General features: G+C 42.9%; 1 protein-coding gene across 2 annotated transcripts; it reads left to right on the top strand.

Moving 5' to 3' along the window:
* The first annotated feature begins 1919 nt into the window (after nucleotides 1-1919).
* On the top strand, nucleotides 1920-15580 carry LOC146442826 (protein mono-ADP-ribosyltransferase PARP12-like). 2 transcript variants are annotated; one of them, XM_085049586.1, is made up of 12 exons: nucleotides 1920-2354; nucleotides 3190-3328; nucleotides 5000-5294; nucleotides 5896-5994; nucleotides 7702-7825; nucleotides 8546-8738; nucleotides 9336-9456; nucleotides 10317-10413; nucleotides 11375-11453; nucleotides 11837-11967; nucleotides 12610-12761; nucleotides 13329-15580. In XM_085049586.1, exons 1-12 carry the CDS (start codon nucleotides 2041-2043, stop codon nucleotides 13595-13597), a joined length of 2013 nt encoding a protein of 670 aa, XP_084905712.1. In that variant the 5' UTR covers nucleotides 1920-2040; the 3' UTR covers nucleotides 13598-15580. The 2 variants fall into 2 exon arrangements, with proteins under 2 accessions (XP_084905712.1, XP_084905714.1); XM_085049588.1 differs by having other exon boundaries at nucleotides 1921-2354; nucleotides 3193-3328.
* The last annotated feature ends 1776 nt before the right edge of the window (nucleotides 15581-17356 follow it).

Genomic DNA, 17356 nt, shown 5'->3' with positions numbered 1-17356 from the left:
CGACACCAGCACTTTGGAATTAATTTCAATGCTGTAAAGCTATCTGAAAACTCTCCTCCAGCCCTGATCTTCTTTCTTTGTACTTCTCTCTATATATAATGCTGACATTGACACGGTACTTTTTACAAATTTTAAATTTTATCATTTAAAAAGTGCCGTATTTCTGCCAAATGAGTGCGGTTTTTCAGATGCATGAGGAGGGAAAATGTGACAGGGAGGTACAGCTGAAAACAGCTACCTGGACAACCCAGTGATGCTGGGAGAGGTCTTTAAGATGTAAGGATTTGGGAGCTGATTTGATAGGATGGATTTTGGGCACTGGACAGAAAAAGTAAATGGATATTGGGGAGATCTCATACTGGGGAGAATGAGAGATGTGTTACAATAGAGATATATCTCCATGAACCTCCAAGTGACCTAGCAGAGCTGGTTTTCTGTTCAGAGCACTTGTTAGCTTCTCATTTTGTATTCCCTTCCTGATCTCACAGGGCAAGCGGGAAGTAAGATGAGACAAGGGGAAAAGCACAACAGACCAGGACTGGCAAAAGAAGGAAGGAGGGAGGATTTTTGTTCAGTCAGAACCACCATCAGGGAGAGTCCCCATGCCTTCTGCTGCCAGTCTGACTTAAATGATAGCAGTTAACACCATTGCTCTCCCAGCAGGCTTCTGAGTGACTGCAATACAGCACCAGGCGTGCCAAACCGACCCAGACAAAGGGACTTAATTAAGTTGATCACCCTTCTGAAGAGTTGGTGAGTTCCTGGAGGGTGAGGACATTTCTTGGCCACACTGGTGCCATGCTGCAGCACAAGCAGACACTGACACCGTGTAGTCAGTGGTACTGAGCACTGCAAACAGGGCAGTTTCATGTCCAGCTGATGTGTGACCATGCCTGAGTTTTTGATTTACATATTTAAAGGAGAGTGTGAGAGCAGCCTGCATGGTGCATCATCAGGAGTGGCAGAAGTTAGAAACTTTAACTGAGATGTTTTTGTGGTGCCTAACGTTGGTCGGATTTGTCAGGGAAAGTAATCCACAAACACCAGAGGTTTGTGTCAAAAAAGGAGACAGAGGAGTCCTGTAACTTTATTAATGAATAAAGGGAGAGGTATGGGCATTTCCCACGGGGTCTCTCGAATTGCTAGAGGACGCAATTCTTTTTATCCCAATTTTCCAGCCGCATTTCCCTCTCTCTGTACTGGCTGAGGTACTCGCGAGGTACAGATTTCCCGAATTTCCTAATGCAAACCCCCTTCCTTCTAATATACATCCCCCCTAATGCAGACCGCTTAATACATCCCCCATTCTTCTGTTTCTTGTCTCTGTTCTTGTAGTTTATTAACACAGCCTCGGGCAAGTCAGTCAGTGGAATTCCTATGGAAATCTTTCCCATTGTTTCTTCAATGACTCAGTATCTTCCCAGCAGTTTGTTTGCGAAGACAATCCCTTAATCCTTTCCAATTCGCACACCAGCCTTCTCCCTGTAACTGCAGGCGTTGCAGGGGACTTGGCTCCATTTCTTCTTATAGGAATCGTGTGACCTTCCAGGTGCCACCCGTTTTTGGTGACACGTGATGAAAAACGGTCCATACACCCTCAAAGTCACGCAGGGGAGGGAGGCGAAGTGCCCTGCCGCGGTACCTCCGCCTGCCGCCAGGTCACCCACTGCAAGCGGCTCCGCGCTGGGGCGGCTCCGCGCTGGGGCGGCTCCGCGCTGGGGCGGCTCCGCGCTGGGGCGGCTCCGCGCTGGGGCGGCTCCGCGCTGGGGCGGCTCCGCGCTGGGGCGGCTCCGCGCTGGGGCGGTGGCTGCGGGTTGAGGAACGGCACCCGCCTGAAGTGACTCCTCGCTGAGGTAGCCCCAGGCTAAGGAAGCGGCCCCGCGCTGAAGGGCGGCTCCAGGCTGAGGAGCGGCTCCGGGCTGAGGGGCGGTCCCGGGCTGAGAGGCGGTCCCGCTCCCTCTCTGGCGCTTTCACTTTCGTTTCCGTTTCCGTCGCTGTTCCGGGCGGGGCTCCTCAGCGCGGCAGCCCGGGGTCGCGGCCATGGCGCTGGCGACACAGGCGCTGCGGGTGCTGTGCTCCAGCGGCGGCTGCCTGGAGCAGGGCGAGCTGCAGCGGCGGCTGCGGAGCCGGCCCTCTGCCGAGCAGCTGGCGGCCGTGCTGCGGGACTCGCAGCGCTTCACGCTGGTGCGGCGGCCCGGCCAGGCGGCGGCGGCGGCGGCCGAGGTGGCCGTGGTGGTGGCCACCAGCCCGGTGCGGCTGTGCCCGGAGCACGGCGCGGGCTGCCAGGGGCTGTGCGGGCGGCTGCACCTCTGCAAGTACCACCTGAAGGGCTTCTGCCGCAACCAGCTGGCCAGGTGAGGGGCGCGGGTGGCCCGCATGGAGGGGCTGGCGGGGGGCTCGCCTCGGGCACGGTGTGGCCTTGCGGGGAAAGGAGGGCTCAGCGAAGGCCTTGCAGCCCTTTCCGCCTGGGAAACGCTCACTGCCCGCCTCCTGTTCCTGTGTGTTTGTGTTGCAAAGGAGGCAGACACGGGCGGTGGTTTCACAGCTTCGGCTCGCAGCACTTCCTCCCCAGTTCAGCAGCCTGGCGCTTCACTCCCGCCGGGCCTTGGGGGGAAACTGAGTGTCCAACACGGCCCTGTGCTGAGGGGAGCTGGCAGTGTCCTAAAGCTGAGTGTCCCCACATGTCCCACTGCTGTGGGGAGTTAGGAACGTCCTAAAGCTAAATGTTCTTTACGGCCTTGTGCTGCGGGACCCCGAGCAATAATATCCTAAAGCTAAATGTCCCCTCACGGCCCTGTGCAATGTCCTAAAGCTGAGTGTCCCCACGTGTCCCACTGCTGTGGGGAGTTGGGAATGTCCTAAAGCTAAATGTCCCCTCACGGCCCTGTGCTGCAGGGAGCTGGGACTGTGCTCATCAGCTCGGAGCGATGCTCAGAGCTTTGGGGTTTCCGTGGTTGGGAGCTGCAGGTCAGAAATGCCGATATTTTCAGACCGCTGATGCTGTAATGACTGTGAATCAGAAGTAGTGTGGCAATTATCCTCGGAGTAATTATGTCATCTGTTTTGGCAAGTCACATAATGGCTTTATGGAGGAGCAATAGGGATTTTTCTGGTGTGCTTTTTTCCAACTGTTTAGTTGAAACAGTGCTGGTCTGATGCACTCATTTTGCTGTTGGGTTTCTTGATTAGCAGGAAGGAATGCAAGTTTGTTCACAACTTCCACTCAGACCACAATCTCCGCGTTTTAAAGCAATATGGACTCGAGAACTTAGACCACGATGAACTTTGCCAGCTTCTGCTTCAAAATGACCCTTCCCTCCTACCAGAGGTGGGTATTGCTGGGACAGCTTCTTAGCCTTGTGTTTCAGTGAGCATCACAAAGTGGAAGAGGCTTGATAGAGATGGAGATGTTGGGTGTCAACTTAGTTAGCTTAATGCAAATTTAAAATTAAATCTGCATCTTCTGTTCTTGCCTGTGGTGGGTTGACCTTAGCTGGCAGCTAAGGACTTGCACAGTCCCTCACCCACTCCTTTGTCCTGTGTCACGAGCAGAAGAGGGGAGAGTTAACAAGAACAAAAAAGTGACAAAACTCGTGAATGGTCATAAAGACAGTGGAGCAAGTGGAGGAAAGCAGGGAGAAAACAAATGTTGCAAAGGAACACTTCTGCTTCACCACATCGAAGCAGAGGACAAGTCCCTGAGCAAGGGGTACCTTGTAAGAAGGACCCATGTCCCCTTTTCTCCTCCCCTCTGTCCCCTTCCCCACTATTTTTTTTTTTTATTTTTGGAGAATGACATTAGGTGACATGGAATGTCCCTTTGGCCAGTTTGGACTATTTCCTAGTTTTGGCTGGAATAGAGTTAATTTTCTTTCTAGTAGCTGTGTTTTGGATTCAGAATGAAAATAATGTTGATAACACAGTCATGTTTTAGTTTTTGCTGAGCAGTGCTTGCTCTAAGTCAAGGACTTTTCAGCTTTTCATACTGCCCTGCCAGCCCTCCCAGTAGGCTGGGAGTGCACAAGAAGCTGAGAGGGGATGCAAGCCAGGACAGCTGACCCAAAACTGGCCAAAAGGATATTCCATACTGAATTAAATCATTGTGAACAGTAAACTGGGGGGAGGTGGCCCGGGGGTGGTGGCACCCTGGTGGGGACTGGCTGGGCTTTGGTCAGCAAGTGGTGAGGAGTTGTCATCACTTGTTCTGTCTGTTCTTTTACCATCATTATTATTCCCTCTTCATTTTATGCCCTATTAAACTGTGTTAATCCAGCCCCGTGAGTTTTACTTTTTTTCTCGTTCTCTCCCACATTCCCTGGGGGCAGTGAGCAAAAGGCTGTGTGGTGTCTATCTGTTCTGGGTTTGGCTGAGATAGAGTTAATTTTCTTGCTGGTATCAAGTACAGTGCTATGTTTTGGATTTAATATGAAAATAACGTTGACAACCGTTGATGTTTTGGCTGTTGCCAGGTAGTGCTTACCATCAGTCAAGGTCGTTTCAGCTTGCCCTGCTCTGCCAGTGAGGAGGTGCACAGGGAGCCAGGAGGGAGCATAGCCAGGACAGCTGACCCAAACAGACCAAAGGGATGTGTTATCAGCACTGTTTTGGTCACAAACCCAAAACATAACTTGGTCTGGTCTGCTGTGAAGAAAGTTAACTCCATCCCAGCCAGATCCAGTGCCTCTTGCCATCAAATTCAGGTCAAAAATGTTCACTATTCCAAAACTAGAAAGTTAAAGAGATGTGACTTAGCACTAAATCCCATCTGCTTGAAAATGTCTGTAGGAATGTTGTGTGTTGCAAGATCTTTTTAAACATTAGCAGGGCAAAGGAAAAGCTATCTAGTAACTGTTTGGAAAACATGAAGAAAGAAGGAATGTATCTTTTAAAGCAAATGTATGCACATAGCCATAAAGAATGAAAAATCATGGATGCAAACTGTCTAAATGAGCACGCTGTATTTTAATCGTTAAATTCTTTTTTTCTTCTCCTACCCAAGGTCTGCATGCATTATAACAAAGGTGATGGACTTCATGGATCTTGCACCTTTAAAACATCCTGCACCAAACTGCATGTTTGCCAGTACTTTTTGCAGGGTCAGTGCAGATTTGGCAGCAGCTGCAAACGGTCCCATGACTTATTTAATCCAGAATGTTTTGAGAAACTGCAGAGACAGGGAATGAGCTCAGACAATATTAAGAAATTACCTTCCATTTATAGAAACATGTATGACATAAGAAATGGGAACATGAGCATGTATGACACAGAAGATGCCAAGTCTTCACCATGCAAAGGTTAGTAATATCTTTTGAAAACATCAGAAGATGTTCACAAACAGTTATTTCTTAAAGGTGTTAATATTTTATTTGCACCTTTCTTTTGAAGTTCTTTAGATTTGTAAGTTAAGTATAATTTAGCAGGCAAGAAAAGGATAACAGAGTGGAGAATCCAAGTATGTATGTTCATCTCCACCATTCTGCCTACAGTTCATTCTTCCCTTCTTTCCTTAATGTGCTTTAATTTACAGAATTATCAATATCAGATTTTTAAACTTCATCTTTCGTGGCTGCCAGTGTGATCAGCTGTGTGGAATGCACAGTTAAAACTCAAGTCCATCTGGAAGTGTAAAGGCATTGGATTCTATTCTCATTTTGCAGCAATTGGTAAAAACTGTCTGAGGAATTCAGCAGTTAAAAGAAAGTCAAGTTCAGAAAGGATGGATACAGGGATGGGACTTGGAGAATACAAGGTTATCAAAGACTTCAGTGTCTTTGTGGAGCTGAGTGCAGTTACAGTTATGAACATTGCTTTTAGGCATCTTCCCGAGGGATAGCACTTTTTAGAGGGCTTGTTGATACAAAGTAGATTAATAATTCCTATCATTCGCCTGTCTAGATGGAAAACCCAGCTCTGGAGGGGAATCCTCAACTACAAACGATGATGAATCAGAGCAGATATGTTTACATCATCTGTTCAGAAGTTGTGGCTTTAAAGGTAGGTTGTATCAAGTATCACTACAAACTGTATCAAGTCCAGTCTGTTTTTCTGTTCTCATAAAGAGGAAGTGGTTGATACCTTTCACAAAAAGAGAAAACTGCAGAGTTTATGCTTATCTTCTGTTGAATCTCACCGCTGTCTTGAGTGCTGTTAGGAAAGTCTTTGTTTGGTGTACCAGGTCAAACGAGCTGTTCTGTTCTGCTCTGCAATCTGCTTGTGTTGAGGATTGGCTACTCCACCTGTGTTTACCTAAGGGATCGCTGAATGATAGGCGTGTCACATTTCCAAACCGGAATTCTACATTCTCCATTGTTTCTTCTAGTACTCTTCTGTTCCATCGGTCTTAGCTGTTTCCCTTTCAAAATGTTCCAGAGCTGTTCAGGACAAAGGCTGCTGTGCCAGCTTTCTTGTTGATTTTTTGCCATCCTTTTTCCTTTTGGTGTTCTTGACCTATGGTAGCTCCCTGAAATACTGCACACCTCAGTTTCTCCTTGACTTTTCCTGTAGTTAAGTTTCCTTTAGTTTTGCTGTGGAAATTGGCCTCAGGTTTGTGCATATGTGCACTGGTGATGTTACCTTCGCTCCTATTGAGGAGTGACTGCACACTGACTCTTTGAGCTCTAACACTTGTGATAGCTGGCTCCCTGCTCCCACTGCTCTTGTTCCTCCTGGGACCTGGACTTTTTATAGACTTGCTGGAGGGCCAAGGACTTTGAGACCAAGGGAATGATATCTGTATGACGTTTGTATGTGCCAAAGGAGAGGAAAGGTGGTGGTGGTGATGAACTGGGTTGTATTGGAAAGTGTGGGACCTAGGAATGATGGGACAGAGTGAATTTTCTTCCTAGTAGCTGGTACAGTGCTATATTTTGATTTTAGTATGAGAATAACATTGATTACACATTGATGTTTTAGTGGTTGTTAAGTAGTGCTTACCCAAAGTCAAAAACTTTTCAGCTGCCGATGTTTTGCAAATGAGGAGATGCACAAGGAGCATGGCCAGGACAGCTGCTCCGAACTTGCTAACGGGGTGTTGTTAAAAGATCATTCTTCAGGAAATGGCTGGGAGGGACTGATTGCTGCTTGGGAATGGGCTGGGCATCAGTGGGTGGTGAGCAATCATAGTGTGCATCTCTTGTCTTTCTTGGGCTTTATTCCTCTGTTGCTTTTTGTCAAAAAGGTTTTACCTTTTTCCTGTTCTCCCCATCTTATTGGGGGAAGTGGCAGTGAGTAAGTGGCTGTGTTCATAAGTTGCCATCTAAAGTTAAACCATGACAGACCTGCTATCCTAAAACTAAGCACTGCTGTGTTTTGGATTTTTCCTCAGTAATACCACTTTATGATGTAGAGGTTTAGCACAAATACAGTGGTTTTCTACTTATGAAATAATAGCCTTTTGTGAGCTTGTGATCTCATTTCATTTTTTGTCTCTGAGAAGACAGAACTGTCTGTGCAATTTTACTGTGCAAAGAAAGTCTAGTAGGTACAGAAACAAAACTTCTACATAAGCCCAAAAATTAAGTGGTCCTTGCTTGTGCTGAAAAATTCTGAACTACTGCTTGTAATGGTTCTATAGGTAAACACTTTCCATAACTGTCCTTTTGATGATTTCACCAGCTAGAGGTACAGCCCTGAAATGTTGGAGTTCTCTCATAGCCTGTTAAAAAAATGCATCTCTTAATTCTTTTTTTTTAACTTTTACAGAAAAGTGTATGAAAACTCATTTTCACTTGCCATATAAATGGCAATTCTCTGATGGTAATACCTGGAAGGACTTGAAGAATATGGAGCAAGTAGAAAGGGCATATTGTAACCCAGATAACAAGAGGTATAAACTCTTATAAAAATTAATAATGTTTGGAGTTTGCTATATTATATCAGGCTCTTAGTGGCTATAAATTGCTACAATTCCATTGCAGTCGTTACATAAATAGTTTCATTCTTCCACTGACCTCTGTTTGCATGAGATTTGCCCCTCTTTCCCCCTTTTCCTACAGTCCATTTAGTGGAACTGGCAGAATACCTGGAGAGAGAGAGAGAGAGAGAGAGAAATGCTCTTGGGTGCAGAGCCCATGAAGAATATGGAAATACCTTTCAAAGTCTGGAACTGGTTATCTAGCATGAAGAGAGTTTCACAAGGGGCTCATACCAGTATGGCATGTCCCATGCTGGAAAATTTATATGTTCCTCTTGCATTGTGTTGCAGGCCCTTTGAAGCCCTTCTTAAGTTATGACAGTGTTCTCTTTAGAATGTAGTTGTTAGCAAGAAAAAGGCAGAGCCTGTTTTCCCCTGTTTCTGTTCATCTTATGTAACTCACTAATTTATGAGTGGGGTGTGGTTATTGCCCATAGAACCAATGTGAGATGTAATACTGCAATGCAAAACAGGTACAAAGACAGGTGCAGCTTTGTGAAAAGTGCAGCTTTGTGCTCTGCTTTTGGGTGACATTGACTTAATTTGCAAATTTGCAGAGCTCTTCTGAACCTATGAGTAAAGCTTCACAATCAGTTCTGACTTTTTTTCCCCTCCTTTTTTTTTTTTTTACAGATGTGATTATTATCTTGGTGAGAGTAACACTATCTTGAGTATCTACTTTGATGATATGTCCTGTAGCTTTGGAAAAGTCAGACGTCTTTCCACAGCCTCCTCTGTGACCAAACCTGCTCACTTCATCCTTACAACAGAATGGATCTGGTACTGGAAAGATGAATATGGCTTATGGCAGAAGTATGGAAAACAAGTAAGTGTGGAGAAGTGGGGAGACTCTCAACTCTGTGTGAGAAGTGCAGAACTACTGAAAAGTGCACAGTGTTTATATTGTCACCCTCTTCCTCTCATTCACACTGTACAGATGGACATTAAAGGCCTAATGGGGTCTTTTCCCTGTGTTTTGATTGGTTCTGATAAGGGACTGATCACTGAGAAATATTATCAACAGAGAAATACTCAGTGAGTTGTGTCAGATAGCATCACAGTCATACATTCTTGTCATTGCTCCTGAGTAAAGCCTCCTTTTCTGAAGTTCCAGCATCTGAAGTTCCTCTGGATCTTCATTGCTCTGGTGGTGAATGTGTTGGTCTGTCATGGTTTCAGCTGGGATGGAGTTAATTTACTCCCTGGTAGCTGGCACAGTGCTGTGTTTAGATTTAGTATGAGAATAACATGAATAAAACAGTGATGTTTTAGTTGTTGCTAAGTGGTGCTCGCTCTAAATCAAGGATTTCTCATATGCTGATATATCCTGCACCCACCATACATACAAGAGTTGTTGGTTTTTAAACTTGCTTGTCTGTAACAGACTAGGAGAAACGTTTTTTCTCTATTTTTGGTCTGACAGGATGATCTTCATGCAGCTGCTACTGTCTCCAGTGATGACCTGGAGAAAGCTTATTTGGCCAAAAGTTCTCCAAGGCTGAACTTCAAAGCTGGAAAACAGGAATATGAACTAAATTTTGGGTGTAGGTTGCATTTGCTTTGTTCTTTTGTTTTGTCCCTCCCTCCCACGTCTCTTTCAACTACATTATTACAGGAGATAGAAGAGAGAAATTTGGACTTTGAATTGCAATCCTTACAGAGACAGAGCTTCTATCAAAGTTCTCAGGATAAAAACTGTTTTATCAGCAGATTGGCAATCTATTCCTTCAAAGCTTTTATTTTTGAGAAGTTCTTGTGCTAGGTTTCAAAATGTCTTCCAGAAAGTCCAAATATGAGATTAATGCTGGCACCAACACAAATGGTGAAGAACTTCTAGAAAACTTGACAAGCCAGCTGCTGGTCTGCTTTAATCACTGGTTTGCAGAAAAACAAATACTTGGTCATGTTGTAGGGTCCAGACAATCAATCCCTTTTCTAAGGTTTAGACAAATATATGCAGTGTAGATGTCATCCAGAGCTTAGTTTCTAGGCTTAGTGGTGCCAAGAGGTTTTTTGTTTGTTTGTTTTCCTGTGTATCTCTCTCTAAAGATGAGGCCTCATTGTCCTGGCTGGTACTGACTCATAATTAATAAATATGATGTTACAGTAGCTGCAGAGGTTCCAAGAACCAGAAAGAAAGCCTCTAAAATTCAGGTTGCTGTGATTTGTTTCTCTTGGTGGTCAACAAAAATTATTGGTCTGTGATAGATGCTGGGTTCTGTTTACAGGGTTTGAAATCTACAACTAAATGTAGAAAAAATATCTCAATTGCAAATTGAGGAGGAGGGAGCCTCTTTGTCAGTGTTTTTAACAAACCAGCTTAGTGGTAAATGTGGCTGCAGTGTGAAGGCTTTCTAAAACATCTTTGATTGTTCATGGGATTTTGTTTGTTTGTTTTTCCCAGCCATGATTCAGAAAAACCTTCGCTACGGAACACAGAGAAAGGTTTGCAGAAGACCTAAATTTGTCTCTCAGGCAGAGGTAGAAAAGACAAGAGCCAGGTAAAGTGCAGCTGCTCCTTCTGAGGTGATGGGTTTAGTGCATTGTCAATGCTGAGTATTCCATGGGTGCAAGTAGGGTGAAGAAGTAGCTGTTAAGGCAATGGGAAAGCCATGGAGAGGGAAAGGGACATACCTGTCCTCCAACCATGTCTAGCCAGGCCAGTGTTGCTGCCTGGCCAACAGTTTTCAATCAACACAGGAACCTTCATGGTGAAGAAAATTCAGGCTTGGCCACAGGAAGTGTGGAAATGTGGGAAATAATTTAATATAGCAATGTTGGAGGGAGCTGCTGATTTGAACAGCTAGTACAGATGGAATCAATAATGCTTATGTGTGCTGGCTCTTCCTGAGGTGAGTAATTTTCAAAGCTAAGTACAAGTTTAGAAAAATTCTTTTGAGAGCAACCAGGCAATCAGAAAGGAAAGCAGTAGTTGTTACTGGTAGAGCAAAAGGTGGGAGTGTGCAAGGAGATATAATTGCATGTAACAGCCAATTTTTGCACATTCCCTTGCATCACACAGTGCTTGCTTGAACAACACTGAAAAGAGCAGCTAAACACACTAATTAAAATTGGGGTGGAAGTGGAGGGAAGGGCTTTATCTACCTGCTTTTGTCATACTGATGTGATACTGGATGCATTTGTATTTACCTACCCCACTGTAGCAGAGCTTTTATATATACATTCAACTCTGCAAGAGAAATCTTTCTGTGTTTAGTTCAGTCTTTTTTCTTTCTTTTTTCTCATTTGGCATCTTGCTTCCTGACATAAGTCTTGACATGATGACTTGGAAAAAATATTTTCATGTGCTGAACTGAAATGCCAGTTTTGAAATATTTTTCAATATGTTCAGTTGACTATATTCACCCTAAGCGTGACAAAAATGTTTAGTGTAATATGTACATAAAATGTCATGTTTGGTTTTATTTTCATTGTCTGTTTGTAATGTCTTATAATCTACAGGGGCATTAAACATACAGAAGAGTTTAAGAACATTCCAGCTCACTGGGACAAATCTGCCCTGCCTGAACTGGGATTCAAGGTTTGGACCTTTTTGGTTTTTCTTTCTGTCAGTTTTGTCATGTAAGGTTTGTTCTATCACAAGTTCATTGTTTCTTCTGGCTTTTTAAACAACTGTTTCTATTCATATAGTTTCTATGCTATTCTTATGTAGCATAATACAGATGTTTTGGTAAACTTGAGCCTGATATGACACTGGGCAGACCTGGAGGTGAAACTAGACCCAAATTTAACAAAGTGTGGCAATATAACTGTGGGAACATGGGCTTTCACTGCTCCTATTAATCCCTTGCCTTGGCAAATTTGCTGTGTTAACAAGACTGCTACTGGTCCCCAAAATACATAGTTTGGAACTCCCAACATGTGCTGAAGCATGAGAGTAGCTTTTCAAACTTTTCCTTGCAGCTGATTGAGCTTCACTGTTCTTCTGAAGAATACAAGAAAGTCAAGACAGACTTTCACCGCACAATGCCCAGAGCAGCTATTAAAAGGATTTGCAGAGTTCAGAACCCTTCCCTCTGGGCCCTGTATCAATGGTACGTGTAATACACTGCTCTGGTGTGTTTGCATGATGTTTGCTGGATCTGCAGTTGGCTGTGCTAGAGATACACCCACATATTCCTGAAATGCCTCTGCCTCCACTGAAATACCTACCTAGTGTTAACACTTACATAAAGAGCTATCAGCAAACCCAAAACTCAATCCAGACACAGAGCTTAGAATAGGCAGATTCAGAGCTCTGTGGGAGGAATCCTTGCTCCTGACTTCTGCCAGGTCTCTGTCCATGGCAGCTGCCTTCCAGTGAAGCCTTGAAGCTGGTAATGACTCCCATCTAGCACAGCGTTTGCAGCTGGTCAAAACTGAAACAGCCTTCAAGACTCAATGCAGAATTCATGGAGGGAAAGCCTTAATATGAACACCTGTGTTCAGGGAAAAAAAATAATGCTGAGATTCCTCCCTCTCTCTTCAAAGGCAGTGAATGGAAGAAAATATTTGTAGTAAAGCATTTGTGTATAATGAAAGCATGTTTGTGTGCAGCTAGACAGCAAGATTTGTGTGCCCAAATAACTTAAGCACTGTAAGGATTACTGAAAGGATTTTCAGAATGTGCTGTGTGTTAAAATTGTTTCTGAGTGCCACTGTGGCTGGAACTGCAAAGATTCTGCTTCTCATTGCAGGCAGAAGGACCTAATGCAGAAGAGCAATGGTGGAAAGGCTGCAGATGAACGATTTTTATTTCATGGGACCAGTAAAAAACACATTGATGCCATCTGTCAGCAAAACTTTGACTGGAGAATCTGTGGCCTTCATGGGACAGCCTATGGCAAAGGTGATTTTTCAGCTTTTTCAGTAATCCTAGACTTGCTAAAAAATTCTCAGTATTCACTGCAGAGGTGTAAAGTTTAGAAGGTTGGCCAGTTCTGGGCTTCTCCGAAATGTTAGAGAATTACAGAATATTTCATGTTGGAAGGAGCCCACTAGGATCATCAAATCCAACTCTTAAATGAATGCTCCATACAGGGATTGAAGCCACAGCTGTGCTGGTGAATATTAGTAGCCTCTGCCAGGAGAGGAAATTCGGTGACATTGGGGATGGTGGGTATATAGGGTCAGCAGGAAATCCTTTAGAGGACTGTGATAACATTTTAAACAAATGTGGTAACATTTAAAACATTGCTTGGATGGCGTTTTAATATGTGTGCTGTGAAAACTAAAAAGTGTAGGTAATGCATAGTGGTCATTTTCACTAAGAGGGACAGACAGGACAATTTAAGGCTTTGGAGAGGCTGTTCATGAACTGCTTAATGGATTTGTTTATTAATCCATTTTCACACAGTATCATTTTGTTCCTGCTGCTTGATGTCTTACCAGCTCTGTCTTGGTTTCTCCTCTGCAGGAAGCTACTTTGCAAGGGATGCAGCTTTTTCTGACAAGTACTGTGGGACAGACTCACACACCAAGACCATGTTTCTGGCCCGAGTGCTGGTGGGGGAGTTCACTCTTGGGATTTCTGACTATGTTCGGCCTCCCATGAAGGACAGCCAGAACTTCTATGACAGTTGTGTGAATGACTTTTTAAATCCTTCTATCTTTGTCATCTTTGAGAAGCAGCAGATTTATCCAGAGTATCTCATAGAATACCAGGGATCAGCAGGAATTCTATAGCAGCAAAACCTGTCATCGTTATGTTTAACTGGTTCAAACATTTTTTTAGTTTTGGCTTAAGGGAGAAAAATTGATTTTGAAGAAGCTGTGTGATCAGATAAGTGAGTGTTCATAAACATGTCTATCCTTTCTGTGCAGTAGAAAACAAGGCATAAAAAGACATAGAGGATATTTTAGAATTCCTATAATCCTGTGTCTCCATCCTATTTTTAGCAGCTTTCACATTTCCCTACATTTTGAAGGCTTTTCGTAAATTTATTAGAAAAAAATTGCTGGTGGTTGTAGCATGAGGATTGACCATAACTTCCAAGTCTAAACAACTTTTAGTTATTGTTTCAGGATAGATTTTTACATGGATAGATCATTGGTCAGAGGCTCTGTCCCTCTACATGTTTATCTTTTAACTCAAAACTGGATAAACCATGTTTTTTAGTAATCTGTCTCCTGTAACAGTAGACATTCAGGTGTTTGTAATGTGATTGTACCATCTCCGTGCTCAACTCATTGCATAAATTCTTAGTAGCACTCTTTTTTTTGTCCCCACTTAATCTGCACCAACAAAACCTCAACAATTAAACTTGCTTGTTGCAGAAGAGCAGAGACTTATTTTCACTTGCTAATTTTCTCATTGAAAACAAGTACCAAAGATACCAGGATAACAAGGGTTGCTTGGTGCTGTGTGACTTGGATGATTTCTATCAAATAAATGCTGTGTTTTATATCTCTGAGCACACAAATTTTTCATTATTTGAAAATGCCTACAAATGGAAGAGTGCTGGCAGGTGCTGTGGAGGAAGCAGAGGCAATTATTTAATACCAGGAGTGAAACACACTGCTTGTCCTGCTCGATTATCAGTTCCTTCTTTCTGTGGATGAACTTTACGGTTCTCTTACAGCTCTTGGGAAGGATGGTGAGTGTGTGTCATTAGGTGTACTACTTACTGCCTTTTTGGTTGCAGGAGATTCACAGGTTTCCTGTGTAATCAAGCTGTCTTTGGACTTTTTTTCCGGAAAAGTGTGCTTACCTGGGAAGTGGTTTTCAGCCACAGAGCTGAAACCTTTAAAATCTGAAAATTAGGTTGAATATTTAATTATTCCCAGCAGAAGAAGATAATAGTGTTGAGCAGCCTGCATACTTAAATGCAATCAAAAAGTTGAGCTGTCAAATATTTTTTTAAGATTAAAGTTGCTGATGCATAGGTAAGATACTTTATCATAGGTTTAAAATTCTAAATTAGCTATAAGTTAGCTATAGTGTACTGCAGAAGCCTTAAGAAATACTTTCTATACAACCTAAAAAAAACTCATCTCTAGCTGTATTCTGGGATTATTTCATTTTAATTCATCTGGATGATGATGGACAGATGTACACTGTAAACTCTTCATTACTTCAGCACTGTGAGCCACCAGCTTGGCCATGATTAGCTGGAGTAAGGCTGTGCAGACTCCTTGTTATGTGAACTTCAAAACTAGCAGCTTGATACCTAAAGGAAAATACTCCTATTTGTGTTTAATCCCAATAAAACACAGGCTAGGGAAAGGCAAATTGACTGTATTATTTCTCTTGAAAGATTCGTAATGGAACATAAATGATAAATCTCATGTCAGCAATGTACATTCATTGAGGGGATAACATTAGTGTGGGAAAGCTTTCCTACCTGTGCAGAATAAGGTTTTTCTGGCAAAACAAAAACCATGTTCATCTACATGTTAATGGCAAATTAGAATACTGGTAGTATGCCTTTCTTCCTCTGAACATAACCAGAATTTCAGGTAAGAACTAGGATCCCTAAAGTCCTATTAATCTTTTGCAAGAAAATTGAAACAAACATTCCTTTTCGTGCAAAAAGTTGAGATATTTTTTATTGACATTTTTTATTGTATTTTTAAAACCTTTAACTTGGTTCTTGGAGAGGATGTGTATACACTTGTGTGTGTGTATGAGTGTAAGTAAAAGAGCAAATAAAATTCCTGGTTGTAGTACTTTGTCATCTGTTATTTCTCCATTATCACAGAAAAATTGCCATGTTTTCCACTTTTGAAACTGCAAAGGTAACTTTCTTGTGTATAGTAAGTCAATAGGTATTCAAATCTCTAAATTCCTTCTGATGTTTTTCTCTCTTTCAATACTGAAAGTACAATGTTTCAGTACACTTGTGAGCTTTTGGAAGCTCTTAGAGGCTGTTGTTAAATAGGAGGAGTCACTCTACAGCTGTTTGGATTGCTTTGGGAAATTAACAGCTTAAAGAGATGTTCACATTAAATCCAAACTTTAGACAAAAAGTAATATTGAACCTCTTTGCTTTTGGCTACTTAAGCAAGTGAGCAGGAATAGTGCAGTAATTGCATAGATTTCATGGCCTCCATAGCTGCCTTACACGTCCTGCTTCAGACCCAGTCACAAGTTTATCTCTGCTTGCAGAAATCAGAGCAACTGAGGGAATCCTCTCTCCTCAAAAGTAGCCACAGCCCCCAGCAGTGCAGGGAGAAAAAGGTGGATGAGATTTCTCAAGGTTAGAAAAAAGTGAGTGGGGCCAATACAAACCAAACTGACTCAAAGTTTATAAGTCAGCTTTAAATTATTTTGCCATGTTTTCTACTGTAAACACAGGGAAAAGTCTGGTATCAGGTCAAGCTATGTCCAGGCTGTTTAACAAAGGGAAATGAGAAGGTTATAATTTCCTGAAGCATCTCACACAGAGGGGAAATTCTGCAGTTTAATGCCAGGTAAGAATAGATCAAATTTGCAATCCATGAAGCACAGTAATTTCTGAAACCCAACTCTGTTTTTCTAGGAATACTATTTATAAAGTACAAAACTGTAAAGACTTTTTTCTATCAACAGCCTCCTTAAAAATACCATTTTACACTGACAGCTTTCTGTCATCCTTACAAAGACCAGAAGATTTGTTTAATAGAAGCTTTCCTTTACCAAGCAGCCTTTGCTTCATATCAGCTGTCAGAGAATGACTAAAACCCTTTTGTAACACAGACTTGCCCAATTTTAAACAAACTCACAGCTCAGCAATGCAAGACAACACAGTTGCTGTTCCTGAGGAGAGGAATTATTTTAAACCAACTTCCTTGTTCCTCCCTAGACCCAACTGCTGTTGACTGGAGCATTTTGGACCAGAAATGCTAAACAGTCACCATCACTTGAGGATATAAAGCTATGTTTTGATGTTGCAACTATAAACATAATGCTGGGGGTGTTTTTTGCTGTTGTTTTATTTTTGTTTTGATAGTTTTCTTTTGTGGTTTGGTTTTTCTGAGTGTTTTTTAAATTAATTCTAAAACCAACTCTGTCCAGGGTCAGCTTGGGCCCATGTTATAACTGTGGTTATGCTGATATTCCCAGTTTCTGTTTTGCACAGCTGCTGGCAGTCCAGTGTCTTGTTTTTCTGGAAATGTGTGTTTCCAGAGGCTTGCTGATCCCTCCCACAGCTCACTGCAGGTGTGTTGCTGAGCTCACCCAGCCAGGGTGGGTCCAGCACCACTGAGTATCCTGGAGCAAAGTCTGAGTGTCTGGAGACTTCATCACCAACTGTTCCTGAGGAGGAACAAATGCCTTGGGGCTCTTTCTGTATTACTGGAAAGTTGGCAGCCTGTTTTTCTGTCTTCTCTAGCTGTCTAGGGTTGATGCACTTCCAGAAATCTGACTTCAGATGCAAAAATAATTTCTCTCTTCCACAGTACTACAAACTGACAGGTGAAAACACATAACACTTCCTAACCAGAAAACTTCAGAACAGTTAAAAG

The sequence above is a fragment of the Lichenostomus cassidix genome, chromosome 1Ab, assembly GCF_008360975.1.
Source record: "Lichenostomus cassidix isolate B80296 chromosome 1Ab, HeHo_3.0, whole genome shotgun sequence".
NCBI classification, from domain to species: Eukaryota; Metazoa; Chordata; class Aves; order Passeriformes; family Meliphagidae; genus Lichenostomus; species Lichenostomus cassidix.
Note: the sequence above shows the minus strand (reverse complement) of the source record. Positions and strands in the feature narration are given on the sequence as shown.

Bases quoted from the DNA above. Each gene is read 5' to 3' on its own strand.
- LOC146442826 (XM_085049586.1), top strand. From the start codon at position 2,041: ATGGCGCTGGCGACACAGGCGCTGCGGGTGCTGTGCTCCAGCGGCGGC. The intron at 5,995-7,701 runs GTAGGTTGTATC...TAACTTTTACAG, and splicing joins CAGAAGTTGTGGCTTTAAAG to AAAAGTGTATGAAAACTCAT. The intron at 12,762-13,328 runs GTGATTTTTCAG...TCTCCTCTGCAG, and splicing joins TGGGACAGCCTATGGCAAAG to GAAGCTACTTTGCAAGGGAT.